The 16630-nt window shown below is 48.1% G+C and overlaps 1 protein-coding gene across 3 annotated transcripts in view; it reads left to right on the forward strand.

Annotated features, from left to right (window-relative positions):
* The window catches only part of KIAA1755 (KIAA1755 ortholog), a 37925-nt gene extending 23618 nt beyond the window's left edge, over positions 1–14307 (forward strand). For all 3 annotated transcript variants that reach the window (XM_063147473.1, XM_063147474.1, XM_063147475.1), the window contains 7 exons: positions 2289–2405; positions 5126–5224; positions 6696–6844; positions 7349–7487; positions 10665–10787; positions 11660–11851; positions 12842–14307. In XM_063147473.1, the coding sequence (XP_063003543.1) occupies positions 2289–2405; positions 5126–5224; positions 6696–6844; positions 7349–7487; positions 10665–10787; positions 11660–11851; positions 12842–13789 (1767 nt within the window). In that variant the 3' untranslated portion in view covers positions 13790–14307. The remainder of the gene's footprint in view (positions 1–2288; positions 2406–5125; positions 5225–6695; positions 6845–7348; positions 7488–10664; positions 10788–11659; positions 11852–12841) is intronic.
* The last annotated feature ends 2323 nt before the right edge of the window (positions 14308–16630 follow it).

Raw genomic sequence — 16630 nt, forward strand, 5'->3', positions numbered from 1 at the left:
GTTCTCAGCAACTGGAATGAGTGATGTTCTCCATCCCAAAATGGGCTGCCTCATTTACAGCTATGTGACAAGCAAAACATGAATAAAATCAGCCAGTGCAACTCTCCCTGTATCTGCATTTCCATGGCTGCAAATGGCTTCACCTGTTGAATTGCTGCCTGTCATAAGAAGAGAAGAGCGACTTTTCCGTGACAGGCAGCAAAGTCCATGTCATCTCGCATTCCGTCATGAATCTGTTAAAAGCAGGGGAGACCTGTGGCAGGAATAGGCTGTAACCTAATGAGAGTTTACATTATTAATTTGCTTGCTTAAAGGGAAATATATATATATGCATCATTTTTTTCTAAATTAAAAAGGGTCCCCAAATTGATTTACAAGAAATGAATACACCCCCCCCTTTGGTGGTAGACAATATGCCCCCCGCCACAAAAATGTGAGTGGAATATTTGGGTAAAATTATAAGAATGTTCAGGATATTGTGTTACTTTGTAATATGAGGAGGGCAAAGAGGTCTCCCCCACACACACACTTTCCCCACTTTTCTTTTCTAGGGCAGCCTTCCTTAACCTGGGGCGCTCCAGATGTGTTGGACTGCATCTCCCAGAATGCCCGGCTGGGGCATTCTGGGAGATGCAGTCCAACACATCTGGAACGCCCCAGGTTGAGGAAGGCTGTTCTAAGGGGAAAAACATTATTGTTGTTCACGAAGCCATAGCTTTTGTTACTCTGAGCAGCCTGGCTGCCTTCCTGAAGAGTGAATGCCCTGGGAATGAGGCTACGTCATGGCATGGCATTTTTCCTAAGGGCATCCTATGGGGCGGGGGGGGGAGATGGTTCCCCCCCCCCCGGTGGGTTCATGTTCTTCACAGCGTCTTTTTTAAGTCCTGTGAAGATTTCTTGAAAAAACCTGCATGTTTTAGCTGGAGAAGAGGAGATTAAGGAGAGACATGACAGCGATCTCGAGGAGAGGCTGGACACACACCTGTCTGGGAGGCTGCAGCTGCACCCTGCAGCACAGAGCCTGCACTGAGCAGTGGGGTGGACTAGATGACCTCTGAGGCCCCTCCCAACTCTATGATTCTATAAGCAAAAGTGAAGTCCTTACTCTGCCGCCATCAGTACAGCCCTTCTTCACAGCATGGATCCTGCCCTCCTCCCTCTCCCAGGCCAGTTAATTAGTCAAGACTCCGGTAGGTGCAGAGAACTCAAACAGACTCCCGTTGCCAACGGCTCAGTGAGCTCCCTCTCAATTATAGTTCTGTGGGGACGGACACGGGCATTAAGAGAATCACTCTGCACTTGAAAGGGTTTGCTGTTCTTTTATTAATGCCGCTCAGTTTAATTAATGTAATATGAAATATTAATGAGTTTGATTAACGGCCTCGTCTGCAAACGATGGAAATGCTCACATTTCCCCAGCGTGAGTCTGAAAAGGGACCCAGGCAGGCGAGAGTCTCCTCTTGGCACGGCTGACGGATGGCCGGAGAAAGCATCCATCCCGACCCCCACCCCACCCCAATGCTCGCACCCCCAGGGACGCGCCGAGCTGTTTTGCACGACATGGAGCTGAAATGGCTGGTGGCGAAACAGCGGTGCAGAAACAGACCTTTGCAGAAAGACACGAGGGTCCTCCTGCAAGCCGGAGGGGTGAATTCTGCACCAGCAAAGGCCAACGTCTGCAACTTGAATAAATTATGCAAATACAGCAGGCTTGCCTATATTTGAACAGGTAGCATCATTTATTCTGGTTTTGGTACCCATGGAGAAGGGCAAAATCTGATGTCCTTTGGGTGTCCAACAACCCTCTTTTTATACCCCCAGGTCTTTTAGTATTGTGTTATTTATTTATTTATTTATTTATGTATTTATTTATTACATTTATTTATTACATTTATTACATACCGCCCAATAGCCGAAGCTCTCTGGGCGGTTCACAAAAATTAAAACCATGAAGAGCATAATAAAACAACCAACAATCTAAAAACACAAATACAAAATACAGTACAAAAAGCACAAGCAGGATAAAACCACACAGCAGAAATTGATATAGGTTAAAATACAGAATTAAAACAGCGAAGTTTAAATTTAAGTTAAATTAGGTGTTAAAATACTGAGAAAACGGTTGTTTTCTCCAGGCTGATACTTCTGCCCTGCTTTGTTTTTTAACTTTGATATTTGCAAAATGTGTTGGGTTTTTTAAAAACATTATCCGTTAAAACCAGGCTAATTTAATAAACAATGTTTTTTCCATCCAGAATACTGACTGTCCCTTTGTGCCACACCTGTAGGTGGAGCTGCTGAGCTCTCTGAAGGCTCTCGGCCGACACGTGGACAGTAGCCAGCTGACCCAGGCCTTGGACGGCCACTTCCCGTACTGCCACAGCGAGTGGGTTCAGTTCTTCCAGGTGCCTATTATCCGAACGATAAGAACAGAGTGCGTAGCACGCAACGAAAGTTATGCCCGCAAAGTCCTAGCACTTTTCCTTGAGAAGCTCGTTGAGGGAATAAATAATACTCACAGTCCTTATTCATCAGTAAAGATCTTCTACTGAGGTTTTCTCATCAGTTTAGTATAAACTTTCATTTACACGCATGGTCATCATAATCATCACAATACATCGACACGGATCTCCAAGCACCTAACAAGATGCCATTAAACACTGTGCACCTTAAATACATATCACCACTAGTATTGCACCATACTTAATTGTCCAATTAACCAATTCTCCTCTGTCCGCGTCTGACACGTAGACCACGTCCTCCATGCTCCGGTTGCAATCTTGCCAAGTCCAGAAACATGATTACAAAGCTTTTAACCCCTTGCAATCATTTAACCCTCTGTGGGTAACATTCTACTCAACACCTATCGCTTCTCTGGCCTCTGCGGGATGGAGGGCTCACAGCGCACCTGTTTCTTAAGGGTTCTGAGGTCTTCTGCCATTACTAGGGGAACGTCCCTCCTTTTGAGGCAATCTGCTCCCAGACCCTCATGCCTTCACCCCAACGCAAAGGATTCCTCCTGCATTTGCTGCTCTCAGCCAACCCTGGGGATTCCTGCCTTTCCCTTCTCACTCCTCGGACTGTAGATTGCCGTCTCCTTGGGGCAGGAGCCTAACTCTGTCACTTATGCTGTAAAATGTCGTGACCACTGATGGCATGCTCTAAATAAATAAATATCCATCCACACACACACACAGACACACACGTAGGGAAGCCGTTAGAGCTGCAAGTCGACTGAAGTTACACATCTTTGCAGTGTCCAAACAGACAGACCCAAGTCTGAAAAGCATGGACAGAGTGTTGTGTTAGGGGATTGGTATGTATGTGAGTGTGTGTGTAAGAGAGACTGAAACGGTGGCTCTTCTGGCATTACAAGGGCCTCATCTACACCAAGCAGGATATTGCGCTATGAAAGCGGTATAGAAGAGGCAGGAGCCACAGACTACAGCTTTATAACGGTTATCCAGAGTTGTGGGGTGCGGTGCCACCAGTACGCCGATGACACCCAACTCTACTACTCCTTTCCACCCAATTCCAAGGAAGCAGTTTCTGTGCTAAACCGGTGTTTGTTGGCAGTAATGGATTGGATGAGGGCGAACAAATTGAAGCTTAATCCAGATAAGACAGAGGTGCTCCTGGTCAGTCGAAAGGCAGATCAGGGAATAGGGATTCAGCTTGGGAAGCCCCCAAGTAAGACATAGTAAGAGTAACATAGAAATATTATTATGGGATTTTATTGGGGGAAAGGATTCAACCTTCATGTAGGGCCTCATGGACGGAAGTTAGCATCGCCTTTTGAGATATAGGTCCATGGCAAGTACTTCTAGTGCAAAGGCTGTGATTGGAAAAAAATTAGTGTGAAAATTTGAGGGGGGGGGGAGAGCCCACCACCTCCCTAGGTAACTGATTCCATTGTCGTACTGCTCTAACAGTCAGGAAGCTTTTCCTGATGTCCAGCCGGAATCTGGCTTCCTTTAACTTGAGCCCGTTATTCCGTATCCTGCACTCTGGGAGGATCAAGAAGAGAACCCAATCATATTCCCCAGCAACTGGGGTAAATAGGCATATTGCCTGTGATACTGGAGGAAGCGTATAGCCATCAGGACTAGTAGCCATTGATAGTCTTCTTCTCCAGAAATTTAACTGAGTGTTCGGAAACTCCAGCTGGTTCAAAGAGCTGCAGCCAGATTGTTGACCTGGGGCTGGTTACAGGGAGCGGACGACTCCCCTGTTAAAACAGCTCCACTGGCTTCCAGTCTGTTTCCGGGCACAATTCAAAGTGCCGGTTATGGCACTATAAAGCCCTATATGGTTCGGGTCCAGGTTATTTGAAAGACCGTCTTCTCCCTTATGAGCCTGCCTGTGCTTTGAGATCTTCTGGAGAAGCCCTTCTTTCAGTCCCACCATCTTCACAGGCACGCTTGGTGGGAACATGGGAGAGGGCCTTCTCGGTGGCTGCTCCGGTGCTCTGGAACTCTCTTCCCGGGGAAGCTAGGCTGGCTCCCTCCTTGATGGACTTTCGGAGGCAGGCTAAAACTTGTTTGTTCCAGCAGGCCTTTGGAGAATAGTCTGGCCCTCCATCTATGTTAATGACTGATAATTTTGTTGTGTATTTTAACATTTTAATTTTTTTTTTACATTTCTTTTCCTAGGTTTTACAATGTATGTTGTAAACTTTGCAAGACCGCCTTGAGGCCCAGTATTGGGCAAAAAGCGGGATACAAATAAATAAATATAATAATGATAATAATAATGTTGGAGTGCACTGACAACTGTTGGGGCCCATCGACACGTGCCATGTTCCGCTTCCATGCCCCTTTCGTACCGCTAGATCCTGCTTGGTGTGGCTCCTGTCTCATATTCGCGGCTTTCATACTGCCATATCCTGCTTGATGTGGATTAGGCCAAAGACACATGTCTTTATCCCTCCGTAGCTCTGGGGTGTGACGGGACCAGGTGGGCTGGGCTGGCCAGGCTGTTTTCTATGATCTGCCTCCGGCTTCCTCTCCTGGCGCTCTCTCTCCACCTTGCTGCGCAAACGGTCCCATTCTCTTGCCCAGCTTCTTTTCGTTGTTGGTTCTTTGTTTCATCTGACAGGCTGCCTGTTTGTGTTTCCTCCTCTCAGAAGATGCACCACTTTGTCAGCGACCTCACAAAGGCCTCGGAGTTGCTCCGAAGCACCACCCAAGAACTGGAGCAGGGGGACGCGCCGGAGACCGTGCAGGTGAGCCCTGGCCCTCAGAGCTTGCTGTTTGGCCCTCCTGGCTGAGCCTTGACCCCACACGAAGCAGCTCCCTCCTGTCACGCGCGGCGCACTGCCTGCCTCTTCCTCTTTGTGGTGCAGGCCTGGCCCTTAACCAGATCAGATGAGTCTTGCTTTCCAGGAGGGAGGGAGGGAGGAAGGGAAGGTGGGTGTTTCCCTCCAGATCAGAGAGCTCTTCTGATCTCAGGAGCCAATGACCCTCTTTGGGATTTGCCCAAATGTTTAGCTCTCTTTTGCACGCAGCATGCAACACCGGGCATTAGCTCAGGGGAGCTGTGGACAAGGGTCATCCCCGTCCCCCCACCCTCACCCCATAAGAATCCAAGAAGAGATCTGCTGGATTAGTCTCTAAAGTTCCATCCAGTTTGTTACCATTAAGAAAAGAATATTAGGTAATTAGGTAGATAGATGGATAGATAGATATTCATTCCTTGAAGTAGCCCAAGGTGTTTCAGCCCTTTGCCATGGATTTGGCCTTCTTCAGAGGGTTACATTTCTAAAAATTGCCTGCAGACACCTATGAGAAATGTCTCCAAGGTGAACCCTGCGACTGATAAAGAGCTGCCAGCTACAAACATCTTGGGAGCTTCCTATCAGGATATGGAGACAGCCAGCGTTCCCTTTTCTTCCTTCCCAGCATAGAATCATAGAATCATAGAATAGCAGAGTTGGAAGGGGCCTACAAGGCCATCGAGTCCAACCCCCTGCTCAATGCAGGAATCCACCCTAAAGCATCCCTGGCAGATGGTTGTCCAGCTGCCTCTTGAAGGCCTCCAGTGTAGGAGAGCCCACAACCTCCCTAGGTCACTGGTTCCATTGTCGCACTGCTCTAACAGTCAGGAAGTTTTTCCTGATGACCAGCTGGAATCTGGCTTCCTGTAACTTGAGCCCATTATTCCGCGTCCTGCATTCTGGGAGGATCGAGAAGAGATCCTGGCCCTCCTCTGTGTGACAACCTTTTAAGTATTTGAAGAGTGCTATCATATCCCCCCTGAATCTTCTCTTCTCAAGGCTAAACATGCCCAGTTGTTTCAGTCTCTCCTCATAGGGCTTTGTTTCCAGACCCCTGATCATCCTGGTTGCCCTCCTCTGAACACGCTCCAGCTTGAATTGTGGAGCCCAGAACTGGACGCAATACTCTAGATGAGGCCTAACCAGGGCCGAATAGAGAGGAACCAGTACCTCCCGTGATTTGGAAGCTATACTTCTATTAATGCAGCCCCAAATAGCATTTGCCTTTCTTGCAGCCATATCGCACTGTTGGCTCATATTCAGCTTGCGACCTACAACAATTCCAAGATCCCAACAGTTCCAGCACTGGTATTCAGGGGTAGACTGTCTCAGGCCGTGGAGGCTCCCTTTAGCTTTCATTGTCATCAGCTCTGCCCCAAATCCCCCATGGATTTGGCTCACATCTGTCATGGTCCTACAGGCAGTCGAGCAGCAAATGGACCGGCACCGGCAGCTCATGCAAGACGTCTTGTGCAACGCGCAGCTGGTGAGCTTGCAGAGAGAAGGCGGAGCCCTGCTTGCCAGGCTGAGGAAGGAGGCGGCCCGACTCGGCTTCCCTCCTGGCGTCCGGTAGGTGCTCTGGACTCAGCACCACTTCTGGGGCAGGTGAAAAAAGGCAGGCTTGAAAACCACATGCCTACAGACTGAGGCTCGTGCTTCCATTTGGGTTTCTACAACTTCCGAATTTTCTGAGACGCCATTTTGTCCTAGTTCCATGACTGTTGGCAAATGTTTGGGTTAAATGTCTGCATGGAAGTTCATACCCATTTACGTCTGCATTTCTCCTAATATGTGCATTTCTCTTGATGCATACATTAGGAGACTGCATGCAAAGACGCATACTGTTTTATACACATTTCCCCTATCGTTTGCATTTCTGTGAGCAATTGCCGCTCACGTAGAGATTTTTGTTCACAATTTTTGATTGGAGAACTGAATCACAAAATTCAGAGGCATGCAAAAAAAATGAAGGATAACTGCATATCAGTCTGTATGTGCAAATTATATTAAAATGCAAACTATGTGGAATTCTCCCAAATCCATTCATCCCTACCTTTTACTCTTCTTTGCTAGGAACAGCATCACTTGCGCCCTGGGCCTCTACAACCTGGTGGAAGAGGAGGTCCACACGCTGGTGAGCAAATCCAACCACCGCTTGGAGCACTTGGAATTCCTGTTGAAGATCCGAGAGCTGGAGGCAGAGTTTAGCAAGGTAGGTGAGCCCCTCGGAACCCAAACATGATCCACGTTGCATAGAGGGCGGGTCGACCACAGCTGTATCCATCCACCCCAAATTGCTGGGAATGTCTGGCATTAATTTCAGAATATATTTTAGAATATATATTACAGAATATATTCGGTTCTGTCTTATTTGGTCTCTACGAGGAAAGCTGAACTAAGACAGAATTGTTGGGATTCCCAAGGATGACAGAGGTTTCACATCCCTCTCGCAGAATGGGTAGCCTCTAGCTTAATTCACTCAAATTCAGTGCTTAACCACTGCATTTTGCCAGGACATTTTACTGTCCGAGGTGAAGGAGAAGATGGCACCTCCCCCTTCCACCTACAGAAGCCAACCAGATTAGCAGTTGAATTTTACTTGGATGCTGCTGATGGCATAGCATCCCCCACGTCACCTAAGGGGGCTCCCGGCTGACTTAGGGGGAGGAGAGAAGTCTGCCTGGAACACGTAGCACTCTCCTCAAGCAGAGAGGAATGCCTCATGAGACTGCTATCACTTCCCCCTCCATCCAACCCAGCATCTGCCGCCTGAGGCAACCGCTTCACTTTGCTTCATGGTAGGGCTGGTCCTGCATTTTGCATCACATGGCATTTGAGTTTGGGATAGCGGCATGCCTTTTCATCCTGTTTATGTTGGCCATGGGTCCCTCCATTGGAGCTGTGGGTTTATCTCCTTCAGCAATGCAAGTGCCTGCAATTGAGTAGAAATGAGTTAACATGCACAGGGCACTTTTGCATTCAATGACTGAAATCTAATTATTAAGCAGTTGTCTTCAACCTTCTGAATTTGTAAGAACCTAATAAGTTCAGTTGTAAAGGAATCCAAACAGCATGACATGGGATTCAATTTTCAATTTGTTTGTGGGGTGTAATGCAGCCTGTTTAGAATCATAGAATAGCAGAGTTGGAAGGGGCCTCTAAGGCCATCTAGTCCAACCCCCTGCTCAATGCAGGAATCCACCCTAAAGCATCCCTGACAGGTGGTTGTCCAGCTACCTCTTGAAGTCCTCTGGTGTGGGAGAACCCACACATTTATGACGTGTGTGATCAGCCAGAGATGCTTCATTGACTTCCTGACTGTTAGAGCAGTACGACAATGGAACCAGTGACCTAGGGAGGTGGTGGGCTCTCCCACACTAGAGGCCTTCAAGAGGCAGCTGGACAACCATCTGTCAGGGATGCTTTAGGGTGGATTCCTGCATCGAGCGGGGGAGTTGGACTTTATGGCCTTATAGGCCTCTTCCAACTCTACTATTCTATGATTCTATGATTCTATGATTTCAGGTAGTTTTGCTGTGTTGACCTGGATCCACTTAAAGTGTCATTTTTGGAAGGTGAATTAAGAGAAACGAGTGGAATTAATTACAGCATAGCAACCTAACCAAGAGATGGAAATGAATTGAATGCTCAGGAATCCGAGATTCAGTGGGTACAAATATGTAGGCCAAAGGCATAGGCGCAATTATTTTCTAGATGTCACAACTCTGTGGAATTTCAGAAAGAGGTTTCCTTAAATCCCATCCCTAAAAGGCAGTTCCCTTCCATGCTTGTCCCTTCCATTGTGAACCGCCCAGAGAGCTTTGGCTATTGGGCGGTATAAAAATGTAATAAATAAATAAATAAATAAATAAATAAAATGCTTCACAATGCCCTGTGGGGGGGGGAGGCGGGGGGAGGCTCTACTTAAATATCTAGGATGAGCCCCACCCCTTCAGAAATTCCTTGGGTACAACCATGGCTTAAAAAGAGGGTTTGGAGAACAAGCTGGGCATGTGGAAGAATGTCTCATCCCCACTCAGAACACGGAGCAGAAGAATCTATTGGCCATGTAGAGATGTCTTTGAGATACCGGTGTTCATCCAGACATTTTTAGGAAACTTTTGTCACGTTTTGGAACCTCCGTTGTAAAAACTGTATGGTTTCCAAGCATGTAATCAATGCTAGCCTTAAATAAAGTTTTTTAAAACAAGAAAAGAAAAATGCAAGGCTTGTCTTCATGTGAAAACCTACCACTTCCACACCTGTTGGCTTTCCAGTCCCACGGCTTCCCAATCTTCAAAGTTCGTCCTGTACCCATAAGGAAGATTCAAGTGCTGGGTCCAATGGAACGATAATTGCACAACTGCTCCCCACTCAAAAGACAGACATCCCCTAAGTTTAAAATTCCTCATTTCCACCCAAAGTCTAGATGTGTTGATGCAAGTCTGCGTCCCTTAGCTTTGCTCATGGGTAGTCCAGGGATGGAATCTGTTGGTCTGTGACTATCCAAGGGCATGTCTACACCATGCCGTATCATAGGGATCATCCTGGGATCATCCCTGTGCATCCACATGATGCACAGGGGATCCTGGGGGCAGGCAGGGATGATCCCTCCATTTCCCTGGGATAACTGGGATGGCTTTTAGCCTGATTTTTCCCACGGTCTTGGGATCATTCCAAGACCGTTGGAGGTGTGGGCGGCCGTAACGGTTTCATCCCACCTCCTCGCAAGTAAACGCAAGGAGGCAGGAACCGGGCACGGGGCACTGAGCTCTTCAGGCACTCCGTGCCCATTGGAGGTCAGGTGGGTAGCGGGAGCTTTTCTTTTCTCCCCATACCTTTGGCAGAGGAGTGCATGTGCGCTCCTCTCCTTGTTTTTCAAAAAATGGTGGCCACATTTTTCTGGGACGTTGAGCGGCCGTCTGGACACCCAGGGAGGATCACAGAAGCTGTAAGTCCGCGATCCTACACCCTTGTGGTGTAGACATGCCCCAGGAGGCCAAAATCAAAAATAGCACCACTGGAGAGCATAGCACTAAGGCAGATCAGTGGAGGCAGGTAATGCTAGGCCGCGCTGCTTGTCCACGTTGCATTCTGCACCTAGAATCATAGAATAGCAGAGTTGGAAGGGGCCTCTAAGGCCATGGAGTCCAACCCCCTGCTCAATGCAGGAATCCACCCTAAAGCATGCCTGACAGATGGTTGTCCAGCTGCCTCTTGAAGGCCTCTGGGGTGGGAGAGCCCACAACCTCCCTGCTGCCCTCTCTCACCTTTTCCCATTGGATCTGCTTAGCTGGCTGGCTGAACATTTTCCCCAGAGGCTTCCCCTTTGGTAAGGCTTCAACTCTGCCCTGCATCTCCTCACTACACTCTTTGCTTCTCCACACAGCTCAGTTCGTGGTTTGATGAACAAGGAGAGCCAGAGCTCCGTGCAGTGGGGTCAGCTGAGGACAGCCAGGAGACCACCGAAGAGTCCTATCGGCGGTTTAAGGAATTCTTCAAAGAGGCCACGGTATGCTGAGCCGTGATGTGAGGCAGGAGGCAGACACCTCGTGCAACAGCAGCCAAAATGAAAATCCAACCCCACCCCACCCCCGAAAGCATGAGGCAAATGATCAAGATTTGCATTGGAAATGCTGGGCTTCAACATTTTTAAATTTATTTTTAGGGGCATTTTTAGATGTTTTTTATATTACTTTTTAAGCCTTGTTCATAAAAGGCTTGAGACAATCATGTTAAGTATTTACATGTAAATTCAGTGTTTTATATCCTGTTTTATGTTTTTTAAGACTTCCAAATTGTAACAGCATCCATAATGTTTGTTTAAAATGTTGCGGGGGCAGGGGGGAAACACATTTCCATGCAAATTTAAGAGAATTTGTTTGAGGATTTTTCTCCAAAATTTGTTTCAACACTTCTGTTCGCATTGACCCCAGACCTATTCTTTAAAAGGGAGTTGGAGAAATTCCTGGAGGAGAAGGCTATCCATGGCTACTAGCCCTGATGGTTGGGTGCTACCTCCAGTATTCGAGGCAGTAAGCTTGTGTGCACCAGTTGCTGGGGAACATGGGCGGGAGGGTGCTGTTGCACTGTGTCCTGCTTGTTCATCCCTGGCCGATGGCTGGTTGGCCCCTGTGTGAACAGAGTGCTGGGCTAGAAGGACCCTTGGTCTGATCCAGCATCAGGGCTCTTCTGATGTTCTTTCTTTCTTTCTTTCTTTCTTTCTTTCTTTCTTTCCTTCCTTCCTTCCTTCCTTCCTTCCTTCCTTCCTTCCTTTCCTCCTCCTCCTCCTCCTCCTCCTCCTCCTCCTCCTCCTCCTCCTCCTCCTCCTCCTCTTCTTCTTCTTCTTCTTCTTCTTCTTCTTCTTCTTCTTCTCTCTGCTAGGTCCACTACAACCACGGTCTCTCGCTGTCGAAGGAAGCTGCCAGGGTCCAAGGGTCCAAGTTCCCTGAAACGGGGGCCTTCGAGGCCGCCAAGGGAGCTTTCCAGGCTAAGCTGACAACGTTCTACATGGACATGGAGATGAGAGGGGCTGAGCTGGAGACTTCCCTGGACCTCTACAGGTTCTGCGACAAGGTGAATTTACAAAGCGAAGGAGAAGCAACATTTTGAAGGGAGGCTGGTGGAGGAGCTGGGGGCAAGTGAGCGAGGAAGGGGGAGTCCTGGAGGGTGCTACAAGAATGCCATGTGAACAGGGAGCCCACCCTTGCTTACCTGCCCATGCATGTAGGAAAACAGAAAACCAGGGTAACAGGTGGCCTCCTGCCCATCGCAAGCCTCTTAGTCCACCGTGGGACACGGCTGACCTTTCCCTGGATCAGAGGGCGTCGTTAGCATAGGCTTTTCCCTCGTGATCCCACCTAAGCTCAACAACAGGTCCAGTTGACCCGTGCTGGGAGGAGGGCTTGCTTGTGGACTTCCCAGAAGCATTTGGGTGACCTCTGTTCGAAACAGGCTGCTAGGCTAGATGCAGGACACGGACTAATGGGCTCAAGTGACAGGAAGCCAGATTCTGGCTGGACATCGGGAAAAACGTCCTGACTGTTAGAGCAGTATGACAATGGAACCAATTACTTAGGGAGGTTGTGGGCTCTCCCACACTAGAGGCATTCAAGAGGCAGCTGGACAACCATCCCTTAAGGTGGATTCCTGCATTGAGCAGGGAGTTGGACTCGATGACCTTAGAGGCCCCTTCCAACTCTACGATTCTATGATTCTACAATTCTATTCCATGATCCAGCAGGGCTGGGCTTAGACTCCTATTCCTTCCCAGGGGGCCTCCACATTCCCACGTTTAGCAGAGTGGGACAGAGGCAAAGAAGAGCTACGAACGTCCCAATCCCCTAATGTAAGACATTGACCTTTAATAAGGGTTTCTGGTTTAGATTCCAGAAAAGTCAAGAATCTCGGGTTAAAAGTGCAGTAATAGAACTGGATGTGGGAGAAATTAAAGAACGATGAAGTTGTCTAGGGAGGAATTTTAGGGGGAGCATTTCAGATGGGGAGAAGGCCAAGAAGGAAGACCTTTGCAGGGGGCAAGTAAGTACTATTGCTCTGTTTTTCAAGGTCACACAATTTAACCGTGACTGCAAGCAGTGCCTGCCCCGGTGGACAGCCGGAGCGAATGAGCCCAAGAGCACAGAAGCCCGAGAAGAGGTGGAGAACTCCCTCCAGCGGCTCTCTGAGGAGTTCTCAGACGAGAAGTTCCAGCAGATGAAGATGCAAGCTGCCAGCATGCGCAACAAAAATGGCCTCGTGGTGTGGAGAGAGGCGTTGGAGAGATGTCAAGAGAGCAAGGAAATCCTTGAAGAGACGCTGGCCGTATGCAAAGAAGTCCTGGATGGAAATGCAAAAGACTGTGGAGAGAAGACCACCCCCTTCGTGCCGGATCCTAACCCAAGTTCCCGACTCCCAGGTGACGATCTCTGCTTTGATGGAGCATCAGGGAAACCCAAGAAAGAAGAGGAACTGCCGGAGGGCAATAGAAGGCATGAGGTTGGGGCTGTGGACAACACGAGTGTCTGTGACAGTCGTTCCCAAGAGGTCCCCTTGTGTGGTGGGACAGGCCAGGCTGGGGAGGGAAGTGGGGAGGCCTATCTGGATGCCACCCTGGCTCAGGACCTGGACGAAGAGGCCGCAGAGAGTCTCCACCCAACAACTCAGAACCCTGCCTGGACTCTGCCTGCGCCCACTTCTCCCCCTAACGTTACGCAGGTGCCAGGGGGCTGTGAGAACCCGCCTTCCGCCAAACCCCCTTGCGCATCCGTGCCGGCGAGGGGTCACCGGAGCAGGAAGAGAGAAGCCGCCCAGTACTTTCAGCTCTCCAGACATGGGAGTTTTTCTTCGGAAGATACGGATTCCCAGAACTCCACTGAAGATGCTCTGGGCTCTAGCGCCACCTTGCCCATGGAATCGCCGGGCCCCAAAGGAGCCTGGACTCAGGAGAGGGTGCAGGGGATTATCTATTTGGAGAATCACAACACAAACAGCCTGGGTCATGCAGCCACCCAGTAAGACCAGGGAACCAAGGAACTGGGAATATTGTGTTCCCCCCCCCCCCCTCCCGCTACTCCATGACTTTCTTCATTCATTCCTGGAGTCTCGGTGCTCCAACATGTAAAAAAAAAGACGCCACCTGCCCTTTTTTTCTTGGACAGGGCCCAGAGTGCTTCATAGCAGTAGTGTGTAACTTTGTGCCCGAGCAAATGGACACCAGACGCCCCTCCCCTTTTGCATCTAGCCAAGGCGGTAGAGGAAAGGCGTTTTCAGCTGGGGGAGAGACTGTTCTCATTCCAAATCATTGCCCAAGACGTGCCTGAAGGAAGAGAGAACGTAGGGAGCTGCCTTCACAAATCTGTGGGAGCCTTTCTTTGTATGCAAAGCACGTGTTCAGCCACTGGCAGGGATGGGGGAGAAATTCGTCCACGTTTGCATGCAAACCTACCTAGTTTTACACTTTGGAACTGCGATGTCAACCAGAACATGAGCTACCCATCGAAATTTGCACTGCTCTGAGTTTTGCAATGCAGTTGTCCGATGATAATAATAATAATAATAATTATAATAATAAAAAGTCTACAAAATGCCATATTCAGAAAAATAACATTAAAAATGCATTGTATTAGGAAAATGGCTTGCAAAAATATGTGTATATAAGGCAAAAGTGCACATAAAAATGTGTGTATTAGGAGGAATGAGCACAAAAATGGTTACGACTTTTCCTGCGAGGTTGGGTTTTTTGTTTGTTTTTTAAATCTCAAAAGTTTGGGATGAACCAAATTTATGACTGGAGAAATTCTCAAAATTCGAGATGAACCGAACTTATGATTGAACAGAGTGAGAAACTGGGAGAAAGAGAAAGTGAGAGGGTTTGTCCACCTGTAGCCAGTGACCAATGGACCCTTTGTAGTATTGAGTTAAGTTAAGCGCTTAAGTTGGTTGCAACTAACTTGTTCCGTGGGTTTTGATGGAACACAGGGCATGTTTACACCATGCCTTATTTATTTATTTATTTATTTATTTATTTATTTATTTATTTATTACATTTTTATACCTCCCAATAGCCGAAGCTTTCTGGGCGGTTCACAAAAATTAAAACCATAATAAAACAACCAACAAGTTAAAAGCACAAATACAAAATACAGCATAAAAAGCACAACCAGGATAAAACCATGCAGCAGAAATTGATATAAGATTAAAATACAGAGTTAGAACAGTAAAATTTAAATTTAAGTTAAAATTAAGTGTTAAAATACTGAGAGAATAAAAAGGTCTTCAGCTGGCGACGAAAGGAGTACAGTGTAGGCGCCAGGCGGACCTCTCTGGGGAGCTCGTTCCACAGCCGGGGTGCCACAGCGGAGAAGGCCCTCATCCTAGTAGCCACCTGCCTCACTTCCTTTGGCAGGGGCTCACGGAGAAGGGCCCTTGTAGATGATCTTAAGGTCCGGGCATCCACATGACGCACAGGGGATCCCGGGGGCAGGGAGGGATGAGCCCTCAATTTCCCCGGGTTAACTGGGACGGCTTTTAGCCCAATTTTCCCCATGGTCTCAGGATCATGTGGGCGGCCGTCCCAGTTTTGTCCTGCCTCCTCGCAAGTAAACGCGAGGAGCTGGGAATTGGGCACAGGTCACGGAGCTCTTCAGGCGCTCTGTGCCCTTCAGGGTGGGGGGGGGAGTGGGATATTTTTTAAAGCAACAACTAACCTTGTCATTGGCGCACTCATGTGTTCATCTTCAATAATAAAAATCAAAATGGCGGGCGTGACGTTCTCCTTCCTCCCTGGACGTCACGCACCATCTGTGGACAAAGGGAAGGATCTCACAATCAGAATATCGCGAGATCCTCCCCACTTTCCTCCACAGAGTAGATATGCCCACAGTCCTAACTAGCTCTCGCTGGATTGAATTGGTGTCTTTAAGAATGTTTAGAAATTTTGCCAGGAGGCTGTAATATACGGATCTCCCTGCATGGGGAGCGAGAGCCAGTCCATACGGAGTTCTTGAGAATGGAGTCTGATGCGCGTGACCACAATCATGGCGCTCTCTGGGTGGCCCTTGGGAAAACTTTCAGCCTCACCTACCTCACAAGATTGTTTTATTTATTTATTTATTTATTTATTTATACATTTTTATACCGCCCAATAGCCGAAGCTCTCTGGGCGGTTCACAAAATTAAAACCATAATAAAACAACCAACAGGTTAAAAGCACAAATACAAAATACAGTATAAAAAGATTGTTGGGAGGAGCAAGTAGGATAACACTACACACGGTAAACCTGAGCTCCTTGGCAGGTGGGATGCAAAAGTGTAACACAATCAGGGTGGGGCGGGGGAATTCACTACACAAAATGTGAGGGATATATCTAAGGTGACCCTATAGAAAGGAGGACCGGGCTCCTGAAACTTTAACAGTTGCATTGAGAAGGGAATTGCAGCAGGTGTCATTTGTATGCATGCAGCACCTGGTGAAATTCCCTCTTCATAGAATCATAGAATCGCAGAGTTGGAAGGGGCCTACAAGGCCATCGAGTCCAACCCCCTGCTCAATGCAGGAACCCTATAGCATCCCTGACAGATGGTTCTCCAGCTGCCTCTTGAAGGCCTCGAGTGTGGGAGAGCCCACCACCTCCCAAGGTCACTGGTTCTATTGTCGTGCTGCTCGAACAGTCAGGAAGTTTTTCCTGATGTCCAGCTGGAATCTGGCTTCCTTTAACTTGAGCCCATTATTCTGTGTCCTGCACTCTGGGAGGATCGAGAACAGATCCTGGCCCTCCTCTGTGTGACAACCTTCTAAGTATTTGAAGAGTGCTACCATGTCTCCCCTCAATCTTCATCACAACAGTGAAAGCTGCA

Source organism: Elgaria multicarinata, chromosome 1, assembly GCF_023053635.1.
Source record: "Elgaria multicarinata webbii isolate HBS135686 ecotype San Diego chromosome 1, rElgMul1.1.pri, whole genome shotgun sequence".
Taxonomy (NCBI): domain Eukaryota; kingdom Metazoa; phylum Chordata; class Lepidosauria; order Squamata; family Anguidae; genus Elgaria; species Elgaria multicarinata.